The sequence below is a fragment of the Corvus kubaryi genome, unplaced genomic scaffold (assembly GCF_017639235.1).
Source record: "Corvus kubaryi isolate FWS band 111438036 unplaced genomic scaffold, C.kubaryi_AGA036_p1.0 37394, whole genome shotgun sequence".
Classification (NCBI taxonomy): Eukaryota; Metazoa; Chordata; class Aves; order Passeriformes; family Corvidae; genus Corvus; species Corvus kubaryi.
Genome location: NW_024581133.1, coordinates 6,496,536 through 6,518,427, shown reverse-complemented (window position 1 = coordinate 6,518,427; position 21,892 = coordinate 6,496,536). Strand labels below are relative to the sequence as shown.

Below are 21,892 nucleotides of genomic sequence, written 5' to 3'. Positions count from 1 at the left end.
GGTTTGTTCAAAGCACCTTTTACCTCATATAAAGCAATCAGATTGATCAATATCTGTAGGAGAGCAAGGCTTAGTTCACAAAGACTCTTTAATATAAGACCAGGATTAATTTTGTAATAGTTTATTTACATGTGTAAATAACTATTCAGACTCTGAATAGCCCTTTAGTCTCCCAAAAAATATAAAGAAGTCCCTTCCTTACCTTAAGGCCATTGTAAACCAAACCACAGCCAGCATCAGTGTGTTCATCCTGTACTGGGCTGTTAAACAGTATAGCACATTGTCCCAGACCTACAAAGCCACAAGAAGGAATTAGCTGCCAGAACACCCCAGCAGACACTCGACAGCTTAATTTCTGAGTGCATCATAAACATGTCAGAAAAATGGGTTCATTAGGGGAAGGTCAAATGTGTGGCTTATATTCAGTGTTTTTTAAAAATTGTATTTCTATAGTAAATGGCTTACAAAAAATCACTTATTCATCTCTGTGCTAGGGTACTTGATCTGAGCCCTCTGTAATGAGCTGGAGTGCATGACTAGGGCTGGGTATCATGCAGTGTCTCTCCCAGGTTATATCAGTTCTCAGACCCTCTGACAACTTTATCTTTTCAAAATTATGTATGGTGCCAGGAGTGCTTTCAAACCGAGCTCCAAAGCTCTCTGAAGAGTAAAAGCCCAAACACAGCTGGCACTTTAGGAGGTATAAGATGAAATCAGGTAGGGATGAATCCAAGCAGGAGGCAGACCAAGATCTGCTGTTGACTCAAGCTATTAATCGCCACTTAAGTATAGTAATAGTATAGCACCTGCATTGCTATTAGTTAAGAAGAACTTTCCTTAACTTTCAGCTCATCCTTCAAGACTAGAAGTTCTAGCAAGGTTTTCCACAGTCCTACATGGGCATTAGGTGAGCAGCACAGCAGGTGTGAAAGGTTAAATGAGCCTAGGAGACAGTATAACATTCTTAGAAACTCGGTCTCAGCAGGAACAAAGAACAAACCCTTTCTGCCCCCACTACAGGTGGTAATTTCACTTAGGCTTGGGGAGAGAGAATCAGTATTTATCTGCTCAGGAGGAGGGCCAAGCGCTTGGGGCTGTGGCTGGTCCCAGAAGTTCTGCACTGCTGGATGACAGTGATGCTCACAGGGGCATTTTGGGGCCTGGCTGGTAACGTGGCAGCTTGCAGGTGCACACATCTGCACAGAAAGTGCAGTCAGGTTACAGCCCTTTGCAAAAAGCAGCAGATTTTCTGAGGAGAGAATCAGGGTTTCAAGGTACAATGACCTGGAGCAATGAGGCACTGGAGCCCAAAGCCCAAAAACCCCTGTGTGAAGTTTTTTCTTCTCTTTACCTGTTTTAAAGTAGTCGTGATTCTGACCAGCCACCGCTGGTACCAGGTCCCTGTTGAGCTCTGGATTTCAATAAATTCATCTACTTGCTTTGGAGTTTTGATATAGGAAACCTGAAGGAAGGAAAAAAAGTAGAAAAAAAATTGGACTGAAATTTCCTGGATGGTTTTAAATTCCACTGTCTTCTGGGCAACGTTTCCACCTAATAACCCTTATTATTTTTTCCTTGATAGTTAGTATTAGCAATTAAGATAAGTGATTTAATTACAGCAAGAAGCTATTAACAGAAATAAGCCTTCCTTTCTTCTTTTCATCCATCCCTTCGTCTTCTCTCTCTCTCTCTCTTCTTCCATGAAATACTTTAAGTGCATCATGTCCACTTCATTTTCTCATTTATTGGCTAAGGGGCCTGTATACTACCTTTTTTCTCTATCTTTAGAATTCCACTACAAATTAGGACTAGGAAATTATAGTAAAAATTACCTCCAAGATCAGCCACTTGTACCCAAACTGTGTCCTCAGGATCTCTTTCTTCAAAGACCACTAGCAGGAATATTTCTCATTCCACATCTTTTAAATACCACTGACAGAACTTCAAATGTGTAGATGGGAATCTTTGCAGCTGAAAATGCATCCTGCCATCAAGTGAGCCCACACCATGCAATCAGTTTGCTTCACCAAAACAGTCTGAATTTTCAGCGCTGAATACCTGAACTGCACTGCTCAGGAAAACTTACAAAAGGGTCCCAGCAAATATTTGCTTAGTAACTTTAATTAAAGGACGTATTCAAGGAAAACAGAACTGTTTGTAAACACATGGAGGAGGCGAAAATTTGCTGAATAAATTTCTGAGTGTGAGCAAGCGCCTTGGCTCAGCTGTGCAGTCTCTGCTTTCCTCTTCCTGGCACCGATTAAATGTCAGATCTGGAAACTGTCCTGATACCAGCTGACTCACCACAAACTGACTTCTGGCCTATCAGAAAAACACAAAACCTGACAGTTTGTGCCACACCAGGAGCACTGATCATCAGTCAGTACATCTCGGCTCAGCCGGCGCGACGCACCTTGAGGTGCGATACCGAGCTCAGCTCCTCCACTGCAGTCATGACTCTGTTGGATGGAGTAACGAGCACTAATGGAGGCTGTACAGCTGCTCCTTCATTCTCCTACTCAGACTCTCATAATGCCCTACTTTTTTGAGAGATATATATGTATATATATATTTATATTTGAGCTTCATTTCCAGCTCAGCATTACAGCAAAGCCAGCGATGGATTTAAAGATAACATCTCTCTCACCTTTGCTGTCAGGGCTTGCATCACTCAAATGGTTGGTAGCCTAAAAATAACGTGCTCATTAAGTTCCTACATGAACACGCACACAATTGTCATGCTCAGATATGAAATTTTAATTTCCTTGAAGGATCACTCCCAAGGGGCGCAGTTTCCTGACAACCCTTCTGAACATGGAGCCTTGCTCTCCTTCTTGATTGCAAATACATGTTTCACACACAAGTGTATCTCCTTTTTTTTCCATCCTTTAAAAGCATGTGTGCTCTCATCTTTAAAAGCATAAATCAAGAGTCCTTCCCTGGCTGGCTCACCAGGATTTTACAACTGAATTACAGTAATTTGCAGCTAACCCCAGCATAAACCTTTTCTCTGATTTTACTATTAACGACTCTGCTCTGTGTGACCTTTTTCACAACAAGTAGCAGATCAATGAGTAATAGCCACTCATCCCACTTTCCCTTGGAGAGATTAAAGACTGGGTATGAGGCAGGTGGAGTTTGGAAAGCTCATTAGAAAGTACGTGAAGTTTAATCAGACTTTGATTAGAAGGCAGAATGGAGAAAGGGGTGACTCAGGTGTCCCACATGGCCAATATCTCTCTTATTTTGTTTTAGTCTCTTAGAGCAAACCAATTAAGCATGTGTATAATTAAAATCACTGGTCTAAAGGACATAGAGTAACACCAGGAATGAAGAGTACTCACTGCAATTGACAGACTTGACTAATTCTTGAAAAAACAGACTGGCATCTTAAGTTTAAATGCACAAAATGTTTCTCACAGTCCTTTTTTTCTGATTACTGGCGGAGAGATTACATTGAAAGAGTCCCGAGGAGGAATAAAGTGCTGCTGTGCTGCACTAAGGAAGGTAAGTCCAGCTTTTCTTAACTGATGGCTTTGCTCAACTCACCGTAAAAACCCTCTCTGGCTCACCCTTGGCCCTCATGTTGGTGTCATGAACTTGCTTGAGGATCATCCAGGCTTCATCATGTTTACCAATCTGAAAACACCAAAGAAAAGGAAAGCAAGTGTTCAAGCTTCCAGCTCTGTAATTTATCAAAGCTCAGAGAGAAAGCAATTCTAGAGGTCCAGCATAGTGGAGAAGCACACAGACAACATGGGCTGCATGAGACCTGAAGAGCTGAAAGCATGGTTGGTATTCACAGAGTGCAGCATCTCTGTGCTGGAGAAAGGAGTTGTCCTAAAACTGCCTGAGGCAGAAAAGGGGTCAGAGATAGCTATTTAAAAACAAATGAAAGAAGAGGAGATGGATGAGGAGAACTGGACTCTCATCCCAACTCTGCTAAAGACTTGCAGGCTTAACTTGAGCTAGGTATTGCTACGTTTCCCACCTGTGAAGTAGAAATACAGAATACTTGCTTAAGATTTCCAAGGTTTAAGTATTTTTCTCAGTAAAATGTACTTTGACCTTTGCTCTACCACCAGGATTTAGTAGTTCCATGCCCAAACTCTGGGACAAATTTTCAAAGTGTCTTTGTTGGACATATAAAATTCCCATCTCTCACTATCTTCCATCTGTACCCCATCTGGCAGTGACACACTAATTGTCAGTGACTGACCCCATAGTCTGTAATCTTTGGGGTTTAAGCAGTCTGTGGAGCTGGTGTAGACATGTAGGAGTGGCTTTGCCTCTGAGCTTGTGCTCTGTGTGTTTGATGAGACAAAGAAAGACAGTGATACATTGAGGACCTGCCATCCTCTGCTGATATCAGACTGCAACCTTTGAGATGAATCATCTTACCTCCAGCAAAAACCGTGGGCTTTCAGGCATGAATTTCAGTGCCACCAGGGAGGCGATGCAGGGCAGAGCACACACGAGTACAAAGACTCTCCAGCTGTGGAAGTGGTACTTGGTTCCCATACTGAACCCCCAGCCTGGAAACAGCAAGAGCCAACAAGTGAAAATACTGACCAAGCATTCTGAATTTTCCTCTCTCATAAGGGCAGGTTGAAAGTTTGCTATTCTTAGTACTGATGGCTCGATAGCATGCTCAGTAGATAGCAAGCGAGTTCATGATGTTCATTACAGAAATTGGAACATGCTCAGGTTCTGCCTTTAAAAAAACCTTCTTTTATCTTTGAGTTTAGAAATCACCCAGCGATAGGAACAGCTCCGTGCAGCTGTAGGCAAGTAAGGCTGGAAAATGGTACAGGAATAAGGGCCATAATTGATTGTTTCTCAGTGATGTTACCAAAAGTTTAGAAAGGTTAAATCTCTGATCTGAGACGAACATTAGGGAGGGCTTCTTTCCATCTCCTACATCACATATGTATTTCACGGAAGTGAGCAAGAAAAGCAAGTTTATTTTTTTTCCACACCTACAAAACCTCAGCTGGGGTTCAAATTTAGAAATATCAAAATCCTAATGCTGCATTTGAGGTCCCCCCTCTCCTGCTTTTTTCCTGGTGTTTGACCAAGTCTGGTATTGCCCTGCTAAGAACTGGAAAGTGCAACCTCATTCTCTTACATTGCTCCATTTACTCTCCCTAGGTTCAAATCTCATAAGGACTGTTTAATTCATTTTTTTTCTTTATACATTTTTTATTCACATAATAAGGAAATCATTGAGAAATGGGTTTTGCAGAGGTCTCATCTGAGCCATTCATGGTGTTCTGATGATTTCACAAAGTTCCAAAATAGTAGGTGGAAATTTGGAAACCAAAAAAGAAGCTACAAAAATACAACATCAAAAAGTCATCTGAAAAATAATTATAATGTAAATATCTAAGGGCTTTTTAAAGCAAATGTTGTTGTAGATAATAGAATTATTTCTACCTGACACCCCTGCAGTAAGTTTGCCTTTTCCTTCCAACAATCTCTGTCACATCAATCAAAAGCATGAATATTTCTTCATAGTGAATGTGCTTTAAATGTGCTAAAAATGGATTGACAGGTTAATGTTAGTGGTTTTCTTCATGGGTTTTGTGGACTGTCCTACTTTCCTCAAACAGGATTTTGCAAACAGCTGCTGTCACTGCATACTGGGGGAGTTAATCTTTTCCAGTAGATATTTGCTTTTGGTGTTTTCCTAGGTTATATACGTGAGTTACAAGGAACACGTGACATGCAGACTTCTGCTCCTCAGAGCAGAGTACATTTCAGTTTACGGCCATCTACGTTTTCATTCCCACTTCCAGCTGAGGGCAGGGAACCCATTCCACTCCTGCATCCATTTAGGTGAAGTCAGAAGGGACTTCAGCCCTTCCCATGCTGAGCAGATGTGTCACCAGGTACACAGCCCTGACAGTGTGGACACTTGGCTGAGGGAAAGTACATGTGCTGCCCTCACTGCTATCATTCACAGCATCCAGTAATTCCCTGATTAAAGTCGCTTGTTTTTGATAACTGGGTCAATTTTTGCAATATGATCTCAGTCCATTTTTCCTCAAATGAGCTGACATTTAGATTAAGAGCTCAGGCTCCAACAGTGTAATTCAAGGCATGTATTTGAGGCTTTGGATGGAAAGCAGCCCCATCCAGTCCTACCTGCAGCATCAGCCAGTCAATCATGCAGTCAGTTTGTGAGACCTGTGAGCACTTCAGGTATCTATTCTTTTCAGTGGTGTTTATGCTGGGCTGTGTAAGAAATGTCACTACCTATGCAGGGGTTTGGGGCGGTATAGTGGTGCAGGAATGTGGTGGTGCAGAAAGTCAAAAGCACAAATTACCGTAATGTGGGATGATGCTCCAAGCCATTGCTGAAGCATAAATGCCACCAATCATCCAGAACATGCAAAGCCAGCTCAGGTGTTCCCCCCTCTTCTCACGAGACAGAAATTCAGAGAAATAGGCAAACACGATGGGGAGCGTGCCTCCAATACTGAGGAGAAAAAACAGCACATAGGAAAAATGAGAGTCTTCTTCAATGTCTTTATGGTTAGGATTGCATTTTTAATGAGGGAAGGTCACACTCACAGATGGGCTGCTCAGAGGTGAGACTTAGAGGAAAAATGCAAATCTCTCTTTGGCTGGACTGGCCTTCGACATCAAAGATGAACAAGATCCTTCTCATGCTCTAAAAGCTGAATTTCCTGTACAGTTTGTACAAAGCCTGAGTAATACCCTGCTCTTCACTTAAACATCTTCTCTTGTTATTTCATGATCACTCATTTTAGGGAGGCAAAATACAGGCAGGCAATGGAAACTGTTGACAGTCTCGCTGGAGGCCCTGGAGGTGGGCATTTTTCAGTCTCAGCCACATTTCTGCACAATTTGGGCAGTACCAGAAGAACATCAATGACCAAACTCTCCCACCACTACAGCTCTAAGGGTCAAGAGTGAGGTAACACAGCCACACGTCCTAAATGGCAATGCCATCCTGGCTGGGTACCAGGGATGCATCTCCTGAGCAGCCTTCCTTGTCCCACCCCACATGCCTAAACTGCCCAGCTGTGCTGGGGCTCCTCCAAGCCAGGGGGCAGGTTCAGCAGGTACCCACCCGAGGCCTGAGATAAGGCGGCAGAAGAGGAAGAATCCGTATCCCTGGACGAAGGAGGAGAGGAACGCAAAGGCAGCATTGATTGCAAGTGATATGATGAGGCATTGCTTTCTTCCCAGTTTATCAGCAAGGCCGCCCAGCAAGACAGCCCCCACCATCATTCCTAAGTAGACTATCAAGCCTGGAAGTGAGAGAGACAGTCAGCTTGTTAACAGCGTGGAGATAGTGTGCACTGTAGGAGCAGATTTAAAGTGCCCATATGGCAGCTGATGTTGTCCTGGCATAGCGTGCAATAAAGTAGAGATACTCCTACCCACCCCAAATCTCAGACACCAGAAACTCTGTCCATTGGCAGGATAGTGATTTTCCCATCTTGTGCCTGAGAGCTTGCATCACTTCAGACAATATGGGCATACCCTCCTTTGACCAGCCACATCTTTCCTTCCCAACCTCGCTGCTCACATATCCCCTGCACGTAGGCAATGGCCAGGCATAAGCAGCTTAGGATGCACGTGTCCCAGCTGTGTGCCACCAACAATACAACAGAAGTCTGATGTCTTAACTCCTCTTACCCCCCTGAGTGCAGCAGGATGGAGGATGTGTAGGGAGAGGCTCTGTCAGGCTGCTGTTTATGCTTGGAAAGCAGTGAGAGCAGAGAGACTGATGGAGCATAGCTAAAGCTCTTTGCAGTGTTTCATCTCTTTCACTCCCTGCTTTTCCTGGCCGTATCTGAAAGGATCAGTCTGTTACCCAGACTCACCTCGTGTAGCTTAGCTACTTCCTTCATTACTGAGCCAAGATCTGGCCTCTAACTAAAGGACAGCTCACTCAAGAGTGCAGTCTTGATCTGAAAATCTGAGAAGGGAGAATCTAAGGCTTGTCTGGACAGTTTGCTCTGTAGAGTTATCTCTCTGACATTCTTAAGAAAGATGGATTCTTCTTTTTAACCTGACTTCACTAGATCTTCTACTATGGGATCCTCAAAAGACAGTCTCAGTGACTCATTTAGTGCCAGGCTGAATAGGCAACAATGGGTTTCCACTCCAGGAAGTCTCCCTGTACCCTGCTCAGTTTGCGCCTGCTACTCTCCTGGAGAACACACAGCTGTCCTTGGCTCTTCTAGGCCACTGCTGCAGAAGGGCCACAGATTTTTCTGCCTTTTCCTTTATGTAGGTAACAGTGTAAATAGCACTAGTTGATAATGCTCAAAGGTTCAGGAATATATTTTTTCGTTTATTTTGTCTACTTTCCAGATGTAGTTCAGAAGAAATTGGTTGCAACCACAGTTTTTCCTAGGGAGCACAGAGGCACAGGAGGGCTGCTCCCAAGAACACCTCCTGCCTCGTATCAAACCCCATTTGATTATTAGGGTTATAGTCTGTGTCTATAGGCTGCACGGTCCTGCTGTGGAGATCCTGATGGGGCCTGACCATGGCTGGATGCAATCCAGATGAGCTGAGCTATTTCCAGATGGAGAACATCTGCTTGCTGGAAAGCAGAACTTGCAGTTCAGGGAGTTCTCGAAGGAAAAGAATGATGCTTGAGGATGTTTGGAGTCTGGGGACATGTCAGGTTCAAGACCCAGCTGAGCAGAGGTTGAAGGAAAGCAGCAGTGCTCCCTGCATCCCTGGCTCCGGGTGAAGGCATTGGATGCTGAGCAAGTAAATATACTCTCTTAATAGGAAACACTCCTATTCACTGGCTGAAGAAATACAGCTAAAAGAAACATTTTTCAGGCATGGTTGACTCTTTGGAGGTTCATTCCTCACCTTGAACCAAGCTTGTCTTCTCTTGAGAGCCAATGCCTTCCCCAGGATCTGTTCTGTCAAACACATCACTTGGAAAACAAGGTGGAGATGAATGTTTTTGTAATTCATTAATGTTTAAACAAAACAATCAGTCTGGTGGCTGAAGGCAGCTCTGTGCCATCCAGCAAAGCCAGCTAAGGGCTAATGCAGAGTTATCTGGCAGCTGATCCCGTCTTCCTTTTGATTACAAATGCCCGCACTTGATTTAAAATGCATTACTAAATTAAAAGCTATGCAGCAGAGATCCATTGCAGCATTTGAAGGACACCTGTCTCACATTGATCAGATGTGGAAAAGTTTGGATTTCTTAAATCTCCCTATTCCACAGTAGGGTCACCTCTCTGTGAGTGATTCTTTTCTATCCACATGATGTCTGATGGGCAGGATTTTTGTGTCAAAGGTAAAAAATCTGTTCTTGTCTATTAAAAGCCTTTGTACCAGAACTGTGGAGTAGGATTTTGCCAATTGTACCTCAACCATGAGCATGTGGCTCTGTGCAGCCTATCCTTTCACTCCCTGCCCTACCCTCCTGATCTGAGCTGTCCTGGTGAGGGGATCTGAAGGTGTGCAAAGGTTCCAGGTTCTGATCTGAAGAGAAGATACAAACACATCTCAGAGTCTGGGGTCTCTATTTCTATTAACTTTGACCTCCAGCTTGTTCACTGAAGTACAAATTACAAGGCTGAGCCAAAGCAAAAACAGTTTCAGTCCAAAACCTTTCTGAAGGAAGGACCTTAACGCAGTGCTGGATGGCTTAATGCTTTTCCCCTGGCTCCTGAGCCACATGTAATGGAGCAAATCTGATGGCAGCCAGTGGAAGGAAGTGATGATGAGCCGTGCATCTACTCACTGGTGCATCACAGACACCCATCTGACAGCAAGCCCTGCCAGCATGCCAGACCCTGATGAGGAAGGAAAAATGATCTGCCAAACTTAATTTTTTTATCTTTTTTTTTTTTTTTTTCCCCCCCCCAGAGAAAATCCCTGGATGGCAGATGTTCATCCAAATCCTCTTAGTAACAGAAAACATCCCAGGTCAGGAGGAGGTGGAGGAGATTGTCACTGTCTTGTAGCTGGTATTTTAGTGCAGTGACTGATGAGGGGCAGCCTGTTCTCTGGCCAGGAGAGGAGTGGGCTCACCAGGGAATGTGTCAGTGCTTGAAACTCAACATCAAGAAGTGGAGCTGCTTTTGTAAGCAAACCCCTGCAGATTCTGACTAAGGAGCCCAAACTTGTGATGGAAGGGTATATTGTAGCTCTGCAACACAAGATCCATCAAACAGTGAGCAGCATAAATCACAGCAGAGCTGCTAATGTCACAAGCTCACCTAGAGGATGTTGCTTTAATTAGTTATTGTATATGATAAATACATTTTACAGATAAATCAATTGATGTGTGTTCCCCCAGAAATATAAAACAATAAAAATCTGTAGTAAAGAAAGTATCAGGGACAACCAGAGGCTGTTTACTTGGCCAGGTTCTGAGGGAAAGGATCCTGGTTATGAAAATATGTGCTTCAGGGTTGAAACAAAATCAACAGAACACTTCATTATCATGGAGAAGTCTTTTTTTGGTGAAGACTGCATGTTCTGGCCAATGTAATTAAAATTTTGGGGTAGCTGCTGTAGAACACTCTGTCAGCTGATGGATCTTGGGACCCAGGGTGCAGAACAACGTCTGTGTTGCAGATATTGCTGTGTCCTGGATTGACAACAAGGTGCCAGGGACCCAGAGAGGAGTGAAATAGTTACTCAAACAGCCTCTTTGCAGGGAGACCATCTTCCAGAGAACACAGTCATGGTGGCTACCTCTGAAAAAGATCCAGCTCATATCAAGGAAACTCAAATTTTAAGGAGAATTGGACCAAGAAAAGTGACCACAAAATGGTGTTTCTTTTGCTGGGTTAGTTCTGTCCATCAAATATTCTACAGTACAACATTACAATGATCTGCACCAGAATCTTGACTTCTAAACTTGGCTTCAAACCACACAGACTTAGACTGTGCTAGGAGGGATCAGCTTCCCAATTGACACATAAGGTGCTCAGATGAAATGCTAAGGGCAACTCTGAATAAGCCATTATTTGCAGACTATTCCACAAGTCCTGGAGTATAATGAATGCCTGTGGGAAAGTCTGCAATAGCCTCCCATAAAAGTGGTGGAAAAACCAAAGAGCTGAAATTCTATGAATAAATTTTGGGTTATGAATCATCCATTGCTGAAGTTATAAGGAAAATATGTGACCACTGACTGGACTTATTCCCACTAGAAAAGAGGTAACATATTTAGCATTTTCACACTAAGAAATTTATTAGCCTTTACTGAAGTTGTGTGCTCTGTGTTAGACAGGAATTTGAAGTTAAAAGCTGAAGTTCTAGGAATAAGGGAAGGAATATACTGCAGATACAGCATATGGCTCTGTGTGTGCTAAACTGTATTTTTACTCCTTCAATATAGTTAAAAGTAGACTTCTAAGGGTTTCAGAAAAAAAAAACCCCAGAAAATTCAAGGTTTACCTAAATCTGAATCACAAGCATGAATTTTTCTCTTTGTTAGTTAATGGGATTAAAGGTCTTTATAAAGAGGCACATTTAAAAATAATCCCTTTAGAGACAGGACAAAGACTTGTGGAATAAATAGAAAATTTGAGCAGATAAAAACCAAACATCTCACTGAGAAGAATTAGTCTCAGAGTCCTTGGGGCTGTCAGGGAGGTGAGGAGGCTGCCTGGGTCCAGGGTTATCTATGGTTTGCATGGAGCCAGTAACCACAGGAATGGGAAACCACCTACCTGCCTTCAAATCCCAGGCCACTACCAGCACAGCCCTATGGTAAAAAGAGAGGCTCTTGAAAAGGGAAAGCATTTGGACAACAGAAAATTATTAGGACCTTATATATCTTGCATTCAAGCTGTAATAAAACCAAAATTCAAATACTATTACTGATGTAGGAACTGTTAGGGGTTCACCTTATGGACACAAACAAAATGTCGTGAGTCAGGTCTGGACAATTTGAGAGATGGATGGGGCAAGGCACAGGATCCAATTGTAAGTAATTGAAAGAGAGGAATAAAGTAGTGATAGTCCTGACTCTCTTGAGCCATAGTGATGTCCCAGAACAGGGGAGGGTCTTGACAGAGGATGAGCTGAGGGCCAGTGGCCATTTTTTCCTTTCTTCCTGAAATTTTCAATCTGCTCTTCCTTGTAGGCTTATCAGTGCTTTCCCCATGAATCAACTCGACCTTTTAAATGGAAGTCAAAGGAAAGGCTCGTCCTGTTGCACTCTCCTTGTTGATTAATACAAGCAGTGAGACTTCTTCCACAGCCAATGGCTCTGGCACTGAGAAGGGAATGTCTCAGGAAAGACAGCTTTCCATTTTGGGAGATCTGTGTGTGGATATTGGGCAAATCTGGCTGCAGGGATGGAGGGGGGTGTGCAGCTGGAGCTGGGGTGGGTGGGTGAGCCCATGGGGCTGTGGCACAGCACGGGTGAGGTGATGCACAGCCGGGCTCAGCGCTGCCAGCGGGGCGTGGGTGGTGTTTACGCTCAGCCAGCTTCACATCTCCCCATGGGACTTGTCCAGCACCACAATATTCGTGGGACCATCTGTTTCTCCCCACCCAACCCCTCTGCTAAAGCAAAGATTTCAACAGAGGAAGCCAAACAAATCCTTTGCTGTCCAACGAAAACCTCCTCGTGCTGGAACGCGCCAGATGAAATTCCCACGGTGTTTACCGATGGAGACACAGCCATTCATCCCCATATCAGACCTGCACAAAACGTGGGGTGTTCTCAAATCACAAAAACACCTTTTTTTTTTCCCTACTGCTCGAGGTATTGATGCTCCTTGGGCTGCAACTTGGGCTGAGCATTTCTGCCCAAGAGCAAACTTGCAGCCAGGAATCCGTGCCTGACGTGGGTAGGTCTCATCAGCGTGTAGCGGCTGCTGTGTTGGGGGTCCATGGCTGTGGAGGAGTAAAAGAGGCAGCAAATACCCATGGCAGAGCAAGGGAGCCGTGGCTGGGCTTGTCCATGCTCAGGCAGAGAAAAAAAAAAGAAGTGGAGAAAAGCCATTGAGCTCTGCAGAGGGGATTAGGATTTACTGTCATATCAGGTGAATTCGGGTCAATGAGAAGCTGTGACCAGATTTTATCTCAGCTGATAATAAAATATCCTCTTCACACAACTAAAAGCAGGGATGTTACACATCCTATTTAACCTGTCTCACACAGCCAAGCTTGAATTGCTACATAAAAGCGTAATTACTTATAGAACTTTTTTTTTATAGTTTTTTAATCCAACATTGTGAGGTTAAGAGTCTGTATTAAGATATTCTCCTTAAAAAAATTATTATTAAATCATAAAAAGGAAAAGGGAGCCTGAAAAAGCAATTTTATTCTCAGCCTTGGTGTAGCTGTTTTACAGTTACAGGCAAAGCTCTTAAAAATTTCCTAGTCTCAGTTTAGTGAACTGTGAAATGACAATAACACAACTGCAGCTCTGGGATCTGGGAGGGCTGGTGCTTTAACCATGCCTTGAGTTTTTTATATGCAGGATGTGAAGAAGTTTAAAACATTACTACGTCATTATCTTTTACACTTGTTGTGTACTTACTGCTCTGTGCTTGCAAATGTAATATTTAGTCCTCTAAGAAGTGATTTATAGCATGTAAAGGTATATATTTATAAGATATTTCTCCAAATAATGATACTGTGTGCCTTTCAGCAAATATAAAAATACAAATTTCATTACTCTTTTGATTATCCTTAGCAAATTAAAAAAAAAAAAAACGTTTCAAATAGGCTGTATCATACTGACAAGGAATATTCTGTTCCAGTAAATTTAAGAACTGAATTATTATTTTGACTACTGCCGATGAAAACTCAGCAGAGCAGATCTATCAAATGAATATGTAAAAATAATGTTGTTTCATGTTGCCAAACTTATTCTTAACAACTTGTATTATAAGTTGATTCAATCAAACTGCTAAAATATGTATACCGTTGTTTCTTTTTTTCGTTGGGTTTTATTTTTGTAATACCACTGAAATCATCTTTAAAATAGCATTTCTCATAACTGAAAAACTCCAAATACGCATTTTGTCCCACTCGGGATATTTAGGGCTAAAATAGCTGTTAATTTGTATCTGATGGTGAGATGTTTATTTTCAGAACGAAATGTAAACGTTTTCTAAGATGTGTCATATCCATTTCACACATTTCATGAAACACTGTGGGCATCTGTTTATTTGCAATTTTTGCATAATTTGGCCATGGTTTGCTTGATATTTTACCATGACTGCTTTCCAAGGGAGGAAAAATATGCAATATGCAGAGTGTTTAATGCAAAATGTCCTTTTAACAGAAGCTGAACTTCATTAAATTGGTCTTTAGGAGGCATTTGCTTTATCTCTCTTATTTGTCCCTTCCTATTTCTGCTGGAGTTTGATTACTCACCTGACTTATTTCCCAGTCTTTCCCTCCTGGCCTCTCTTGTTATGGCTGAGACCTTGTGTGTTTAAATGTTAGCAGCTGCCTGGAAGTGACCTTAACTGCACCTGGGAAAACCTGGTTATGTTTCCTTAGCAAAAACGTGGGGAGATAATGGGTTCCTTGGGAATAAACACGAGCTTATCTGTAGATCTTTATTGGTACATGGGGATAAGGCAAGGGGCAGTAACTCGTGTGGATAATATCCCCACTTCCCTAAAACTTTGTGATAACTTGAGGGAAAGCTGTGCCTGCTCTAATCACCCCCCTGTTCATCCTGTGCAGACACACTCGTGCAAGACTGTCACTGCACAGTAGAAATTGAGGTGAAGGCTCTTTGATTGCCACCAAATCAACCCCTAAAAGTAACTGAACCCTGATCAATGTGCACTGCCATAGATCACTGAGGGAATGGATTCACAGGGGGACATGAGCTTGTCTTGGAGGCTCTGAGCTTTGTGGAAGATACCTTTCTTCCTAGTTGCAGGTGGATGGTGAAGCTATTCTAAGAGAGATTTTGATGATTATGTTCTTGTCTCCATCAGCAGCACTTCTTCAGCTTTCCTCTCGAGAAGCTGATATCTGCTGTCCTTATGCCACAGCTGCTCAGAAAAGAGGTGAAATCTTCTTGCTGTGCTGGAGGCAGGGCTGCACGCACACCTCATGTCCCTGCACTGCCTTGCTGCCTAGCAAACCTACAATACCCTCGTCCCTGCAGCTGCCACCCTTCATTTGGCAGAAAGGTCTCCTTCCCCTCTCCAGCCTCAGAGACTTCCACTGTTCCCTTCCTATGCCCTCCAGCAGTCCCCTACCCACTCCAGGCTCGTTACACTCTCTCTTCTTGATGCCTTGGGTACTCATTACCCACATCAGAGCACTGCTGTGCAATGTAAGGCTTTCCAAGACATGCTTCATTCATGTTCACAAAGAGTCATCTCCCGAACCTCAGATCAGCAGAGAAATGCCCAGCAGACAAGAAAGGGTGTTTGACAAGTAAGACAGACTGAATCAGAGACCTGCCCCATGTACACTACCAGTCACTAACAACTGAATGCTACCATAAATACACATTCTCCTCCCTGCCCCAAACTAAGATGAACCAGCTTTTATTGTTTTTAGGAAAATTCTGTTCTTCCCCTCATAATGAAGTCATGAAATAGTGTGAATATAAGATTTGACAGCAGATCCCCCAAACAAACAAGCTAAGGACAGGAGAAATTGTTCTGCAAAGCCAGGTTCTCACAAGCTGTGTTTGAAAGTGGGCAGGAAAGGCAGCAAGAAGAGCTCTCTTCCCCTCATTAGCAGTCCCAGATTAGTTCTGTTAGTGCGCAGGAGGCTGGAGCTGGGATTGGATATGGACCCAAATGTCTCCTTGCTTATTCAGAGCTTATCAGAACACCCTGAACTTTCAGCCTTGCAAATACTGAGCTGGAAAAAGCAGAGCGAGCTCTCTGGGGAGAATTCATGTTCATTTTTACCTGTGGTTGGGTCAGAAATACTTCAAAGATAGATTTCCTTGTGACATTTGAAGTTTTCTCATTCAGGAGCCTGCCAGAGCTTGAGCTCTACAGAGGCAGATATTTATGGGGTCAGAGTTTCAGAAAATCTCAGCTTTCATAGAGTCACCAAAATAAATGACCTGCTTTTCAAAAAAGGTCTCATCACTGAAAAGACACCAAGCCTTGTGTCCCACAGGGAGTTGGTGAATTCCAAAGTCCCTTTGAAATCAAGATCTCATTGTGAGGGGTTTGCTTTTAGATATCTGACTGGAGATATTTCGAGCTAGAATTTTCGAGGGGTTTGTGAAGCAAAAATGTTACTAAACTCTTTAAGGCACAAAAGTAAGTACAAAGCTGGCTAACTGTAGAAAGAAACATCCCAATCCTCAAGTTCAAAGAAAAAAGGGAGAAACAGAAAAATGAATATGACCTTAGTACACCAAGAGTAGAGGTTTATATAGGGATAACTATCTTTTGTGTTTGCCACATGAAAATAATGGAAATAGAATGAAGTCAAGGGCTGGGGTTTAATCCCAAATCTGCACTTACATTGCATCAAGCAGGGCTTCTGGGCCAGCATAACTGGTATGACCTACAGCCCCTGATGACTCCCTGCAATCCCAGTACGTGTCCATCAAGACACACGCTCTTCCTCCTCTAGCAGTTATTCCAAGAGCTGCTTTATTTCCCTTCCAGATGCTCTGTCCTATTGCATGGCTGGCTCTCACTGTGGGCCATGCTGGATCCTGTCCTGATTCTTGGAGATCTGGGAGGCTTTGCTGTCTTTGGCTGATGGAATTTGGCTTGCCTATTGTTCAAGGGAAAAAATTGTTCATCCAAACCTTTCTTCCCAGTCTCACTCCCAATAACTAAGCCTTGTATTTTGACCTCAGGGACATGTAGATAGTGATGCAAAAGGGATGTTGCCCAGTAGCCTCAGCTTAAATCTGCATGCTGCACTTTAATTGCATTCCACAGACCTTGAAAGAAAACCTCCATTGACTACATCTGATCCAGGACATACGAGCAAACTGAGAAGTTAGCAGGCAGAAGGAACTGACTGCACAGCTGATTTGTCGGTTGGGACTTTGGGCTGAAGAAAAGGGAGTTTCTAACAGCTTTGAAACCTGGAGTTTCTAACAGCTTTGAATTTTGAGTCACTAGATCCACCTTTAAATTTTCACTTATTTATCCTTGAACACCCCTTTGATTTTTGCCCTGTGGACCTGAAGATTGTGAGCTGCCTTGCCCAGATCCAGCCCACAGTGACCAGCACTGGGGCCACAGCACATTCTGGTAAAATTCTGCTGCTTTTGGGGAGCTGCCTCTCATCAGCATGTGAACACCTCCTGAGTCAGAGCCACCCAGGCATGACTATACATGACATACAACACAAGAAGAAAGTCATCAGAAGATCCTGATATCAGCTGGTCACTAGGAAAAGGTGTCCCAGCTGCTGCTCACTGCATTAGAAGAGCTGTTTGCCAGCGGCACTTACCCAACATCCCTTTGTTGGAACTGGACAAGCACATATCCTTCTCAGCACTGGGAAGAACAAATCCAACCACAAACACCTCCACCCCATCTGCCATCAGTGCCAACCCTAAAACAAAGAAGAGAGTCCACTGGAAGCGTCCGTGGCCACACTCCTCAATGATGTTCTCATACTGGTGGGCGAGTTGCTCCTCGTCCTCCATCCTCTCGGCCATAAGGTCAGCACGGTCTCTGTACTCATCATCCACAGCAGGGGCTCGCTTCTTCTGCTTTTCTTTAATGTCATCTGGGTGTGGGATCCCTTGGTACTCCCCCTCATAGACCTCATCATCCTCATCGTGGCCTTCTGTAACATCACTCTGGGCATCCTCTTCCTGCACGGGCTCATCCCTGCCCCGGTAGTAGCCGTCATTGTGTGCATCATAGTTGCCATCCTGGTACCTGTAGTCATCTGAGACCTGGTTTGTGTTTCTATATCCATCATCCATTCTGAATGGAGAATTCTAAATGCTGTAGGTCACTGTGTAGATATGCTAAAACGTGTATGGATTTGCGCAATTTCTGGTGTTGGTTACTTGAACATATCTTCTCTCCGTTCTCTGGAACTGATGGGATGCAAAGCTTCCCAGGCTCAGAAGGAGAATTATATATAAAGGTTCTCTTTGACAGAGTCTCATGCAGCTTTTGGTAATGCTTCACTTTTCAGCTGTCATTTGTGACTTGCTGGCTTCTGTGCTTTGGGTGAGAAAAGCTGCTGTCTGGGGAACGGCGAGGGAACAGCAAATTGCACAGCCGGGGAGCTAGGACGATTTGACAGGTTTTTCCTGATTCATTGTGGTGCTGAAGGTCATGTCCTGAGAAGGAGGAAACAATAGCAATGAAACAGCAGTAAGCTTGCAAGTACACATGCGCTGAGTTTAATGCCCAGCATTTTGAATACATGCTTTTCCTCTGAAAAAATATGGCAACAGAGGAATGTTTTTGCATCATCAAAACCCAAAGCCTCAGAAAAAAACAGAGCATTAAAATGTACCAAGTTCAGTGGGAACCCAAAGTAGAATGTAAAGTACCATGTGGTCCTAATTTCTGTCATTCCTGGAAGTCCTGCCTCCCATATGTGGTCCTGCTTTCCGCAGAGAGCAGAACAGCACTGGGCTGCGTTGATCCAACAGAGCTCTCAGGTTGCTAAATATGTTTCCATCCATCTCCACAGAGCACACTCCTCCCTGGTCCCTACAACTGGCTAACATCATAATGAGACAAAATATGACCTTGGTTTTCTTTTTCATCCAAATCCCAAAATTAATTTTATTTATTGGCTTCTTTTTTTCCCTAGTGTCTCTCCATCTGTATGCCAGATGTACAACTGGCACACAGCGTCTGCCAAGATAAAGTCACCAAAAGTCACACCAAGCTCTGTTCTCCCCATATCTAAACGTCAAAAGGGGATAATTTTTACAGAGAGCAAAAAAACAAAGCTAATACAGAATCACTGCTGTCTGTAGGGAAAACCAAGGAAAGTCAAGACACATTTAAACATATACTCCTTCTGGACACCTGATTTCCATTATTTTCCAGGCAGTTTCCAGCCAGCTGGCTCTCCAGCGTTCCCCTGCCTCACACAGCTGCAGACACAGAGTTTGGAAGGAGAAGCACATGGGAAAGGGAGTGGAGTCACGCCAGAGCAGCCAGCACAGCGTAGGCATGCACAGAACGTGGATTTTGCTTTAAGCTTTGAGCTACTTGCCTAAATAAAGTGTAAATGAGCTATGGATTGACATGGGCAGGCACAAGCCTGTGGCTACGTGGGCGTTGTTACCTACACAGTCAGTTGACCTATAGAAGCACACGCAAAAGCACACACTGTAAATAACAGTGCTATATGCAGCTAAAATGACTTCAGAGAAGACATTCAGTAGCACTCTGTAATAAAATGCTCAGAAGGGCTTCACTCCTGCTGCAAACACTGTGATTTTTCTGGCAGCCCAAGTGCTCAGGGTAAGGAAGGAGTAGAGGCTTTGACTTCTCTGCACAGATTATTGGCCATGCCTTGCCTGTTCTGTTCATGGAGCTGCTCCAAGGAACTTTATACAAGCTTCCTCTGCATTTCTGCTTATCTACCTGTATATTTGTGGCCCACAATTGCAACACAGCCTCTGCAGAGCCTGCCAGAACTTCTTCCTTTTCTCTGTCCCTCTGCTATTTGTCACTACATTCAACGTGTTTTCCTCTTCCCTTTCTTCATGCTGAATCACACCATACATTTTGCATCAAGTGAAAAAGGAAACAGGGCATTGTTCCAGGGCTCAAAAAAGAGTGATCGATAAAGTAATAGCAAAAAAAATCCAAAAAATCCCAAAGGCATTCTGATCAGGTTATAATGATCAGGAGTCTACAGTGCAGGGAGCAGTAAAGAGAAGTATTTGCATTGGCACGAGAGCTGATAATGTGCAGGGGAGTTAATACCTCTGACAGCCATCAGAAGCACTTAAGTGAGTTCTACCGCTCTTGCTTCAATGCTGGAATGATACCTTTAATGGTTAAAAAAAGTCCAAAAGTACTTTAGAGTCTCAGAACCTCCCAGTCCTGAAGCAACTTTCTTGATTACACAAAGATTTGTGTCATGACTGAACATCATGTTCTCCAAGGCAGTAAAATGTAGTTCCACAGAGACATATTTTCTTTTGAAAAGTAGGGGAAAGAGCCTTTTCTTTAAAGAGAAAAAACAGAAGAACAATATGTGCAAAAGAACATTAGGCTTTGCTTTGGAAGTCTTTAAGAATCATCTGCTGGCAGGTCATGCTTCAAAGCAACCTCAAATGTTGGAGCAGGAAGAGCAGTGACCTCACTGTGTTTGTCCCTTTCGGGTTGCTACAGAACTGGATTGAAAACTCATTTTAGGAAACGAAGTAACAATAACACTAATGATCAATAGCAGAAGTGATCAGACTCTGAGTCTCCACAGACCCTATCTCTCTTTTCAAAAGGTAAAAGTATGTTCTTGAAGACCAAGTGCTGGAAATCTTTTTGTTCTCTATTTGAAAGCTGCTGAGGCTTAAAGCTGGGCTCTTTGCCTCCCAAAACAACAGGATCAAAGATCACAAACTTAGAAAAGACCTATTGAAGCATCCGTGCTCTTTCACTGACACACAGAGATTGGCATTTACAAGATGGAATCACATCTTGGGCAGCCTAAGAAATAATGACATGAGCTGATGAGTCTCACAGAGTGGTGACCGTCACCTGCGTGGGGAAGAACACGTAATTCAGAGAAAAGGTCATGGCAAAAAACAGTGACTGGGTTCCCATTCAGTTTGTAGGATGGATGTTTTCTGGGATCACCCTAGGAGAAGGGGCAGTGCAGAGAGGCAGGCTATATATTCAGAATGCTACACTTTTCATATTTCACACCACTTGTTTTCTTTCGTTGCCACATATGCACAGGCTGATTCACTCCAGACCTGATTCTTTAACACCCTTTCACTCAAGCTGAGCTGCACTCACTCATTAACAGCCCCATTTAGCATTTAGATGAGAAATCATGATGTGTAATAAAGACGGCAGGCTTGGATTGCTATAATTACCCTTCACAGTGATGCATGAGAGCTTGAGACAAATATACACATCACACCAAGCCTATTGTAGCAGGGTGGGTGTCAGTCTCTTCTCCCAGATAACAAGCAACAGCACAGCAGGAAACGGCCTCAAGTTGTGCCAGGGAAGTTTCAGACAGGATATTTGGAAAATTGCATCATCAAAAGTGTTGTCAAGCATTGGAACAGGCTGCCCAGGGCAGTGGTGGAGTCACCATCCCTGGAGGTATTTAGAAGACATCTAGATGTGACACTTGGGGACATGGTTTAGCAGTGGGCTTGGCGCTGCTGCATCAGTGGTTGGACTTAATGATCTTAGAGTCCTTTTCCAATCTAAATTATTCCAATTGCAACCCTCGACCCTTTTAAACTGCCAGTTCCCTTTCTGAGACAAACAAGTGAGGTTTAAACCCATAGCAAACGTCAGGCTCCATAAGGCAGAGTCTTCAGGGGCAGGAAGGCGAAGCAGGAAATCCTCATTCTGAGTCTCCCCAAAACTCCCCAGCCCAATAAACTGAGTGTTGGACACAGAAACTGGGAATATGTTGGAATTCAGTTCCTTTCCTCCTTTATTTAAAATACACCTTGCTATTCTCTTGTACTCTTTAGCTCTTTAGTTAGAGATTGCATACTTAGCAGGAATTCAGTCATTTGAGCTCTGCAATTTAAAATAGTAACTTAAAATCTTACATATCCTCATAATAGAAACAGTATCTTCTCTAGGAAATGGGATGTTTAAAAAAAGCAGATTAACACCTGCATTTGCATCTATGAGAGGGTGTATAGGTAAGTCTGGCATGCTGAGGTCATAAACTGGGGGCTGGAGGGTAGCAGAGCTTGGAGGGGGTACAGAGAAGGGTGAGTTTCTTGTGCCTGGTACTAAATGAAGAGAAGCCAGGGCTTGTCAGA

General features: G+C 43.4%; 1 protein-coding gene across 3 annotated transcripts in view; it reads right to left on the bottom strand.

Annotated features, from left to right (window-relative positions):
• SV2B (synaptic vesicle glycoprotein 2B) overlaps nt 1-21,892 on the bottom strand; it is a 64,887-nt gene that overhangs the window by 12,841 nt on the left and 30,154 nt on the right. For all 3 annotated transcript variants that reach the window (XM_042039352.1, XM_042039350.1, XM_042039353.1), the window contains exons 2-8: nt 17,395-18,244; nt 7,100-7,280; nt 6,330-6,481; nt 4,402-4,535; nt 3,550-3,639; nt 1,352-1,462; nt 203-291 (exon numbers count right to left, since the gene is read on the bottom strand). In XM_042039352.1, the coding sequence (XP_041895286.1) occupies nt 203-291; nt 1,352-1,462; nt 3,550-3,639; nt 4,402-4,535; nt 6,330-6,481; nt 7,100-7,280; nt 17,395-17,878 (1,241 nt within the window). In that variant the 5' untranslated portion in view covers nt 17,879-18,244. The remainder of the gene's footprint in view (nt 1-202; nt 292-1,351; nt 1,463-3,549; nt 3,640-4,401; nt 4,536-6,329; nt 6,482-7,099; nt 7,281-17,394; nt 18,245-21,892) is intronic.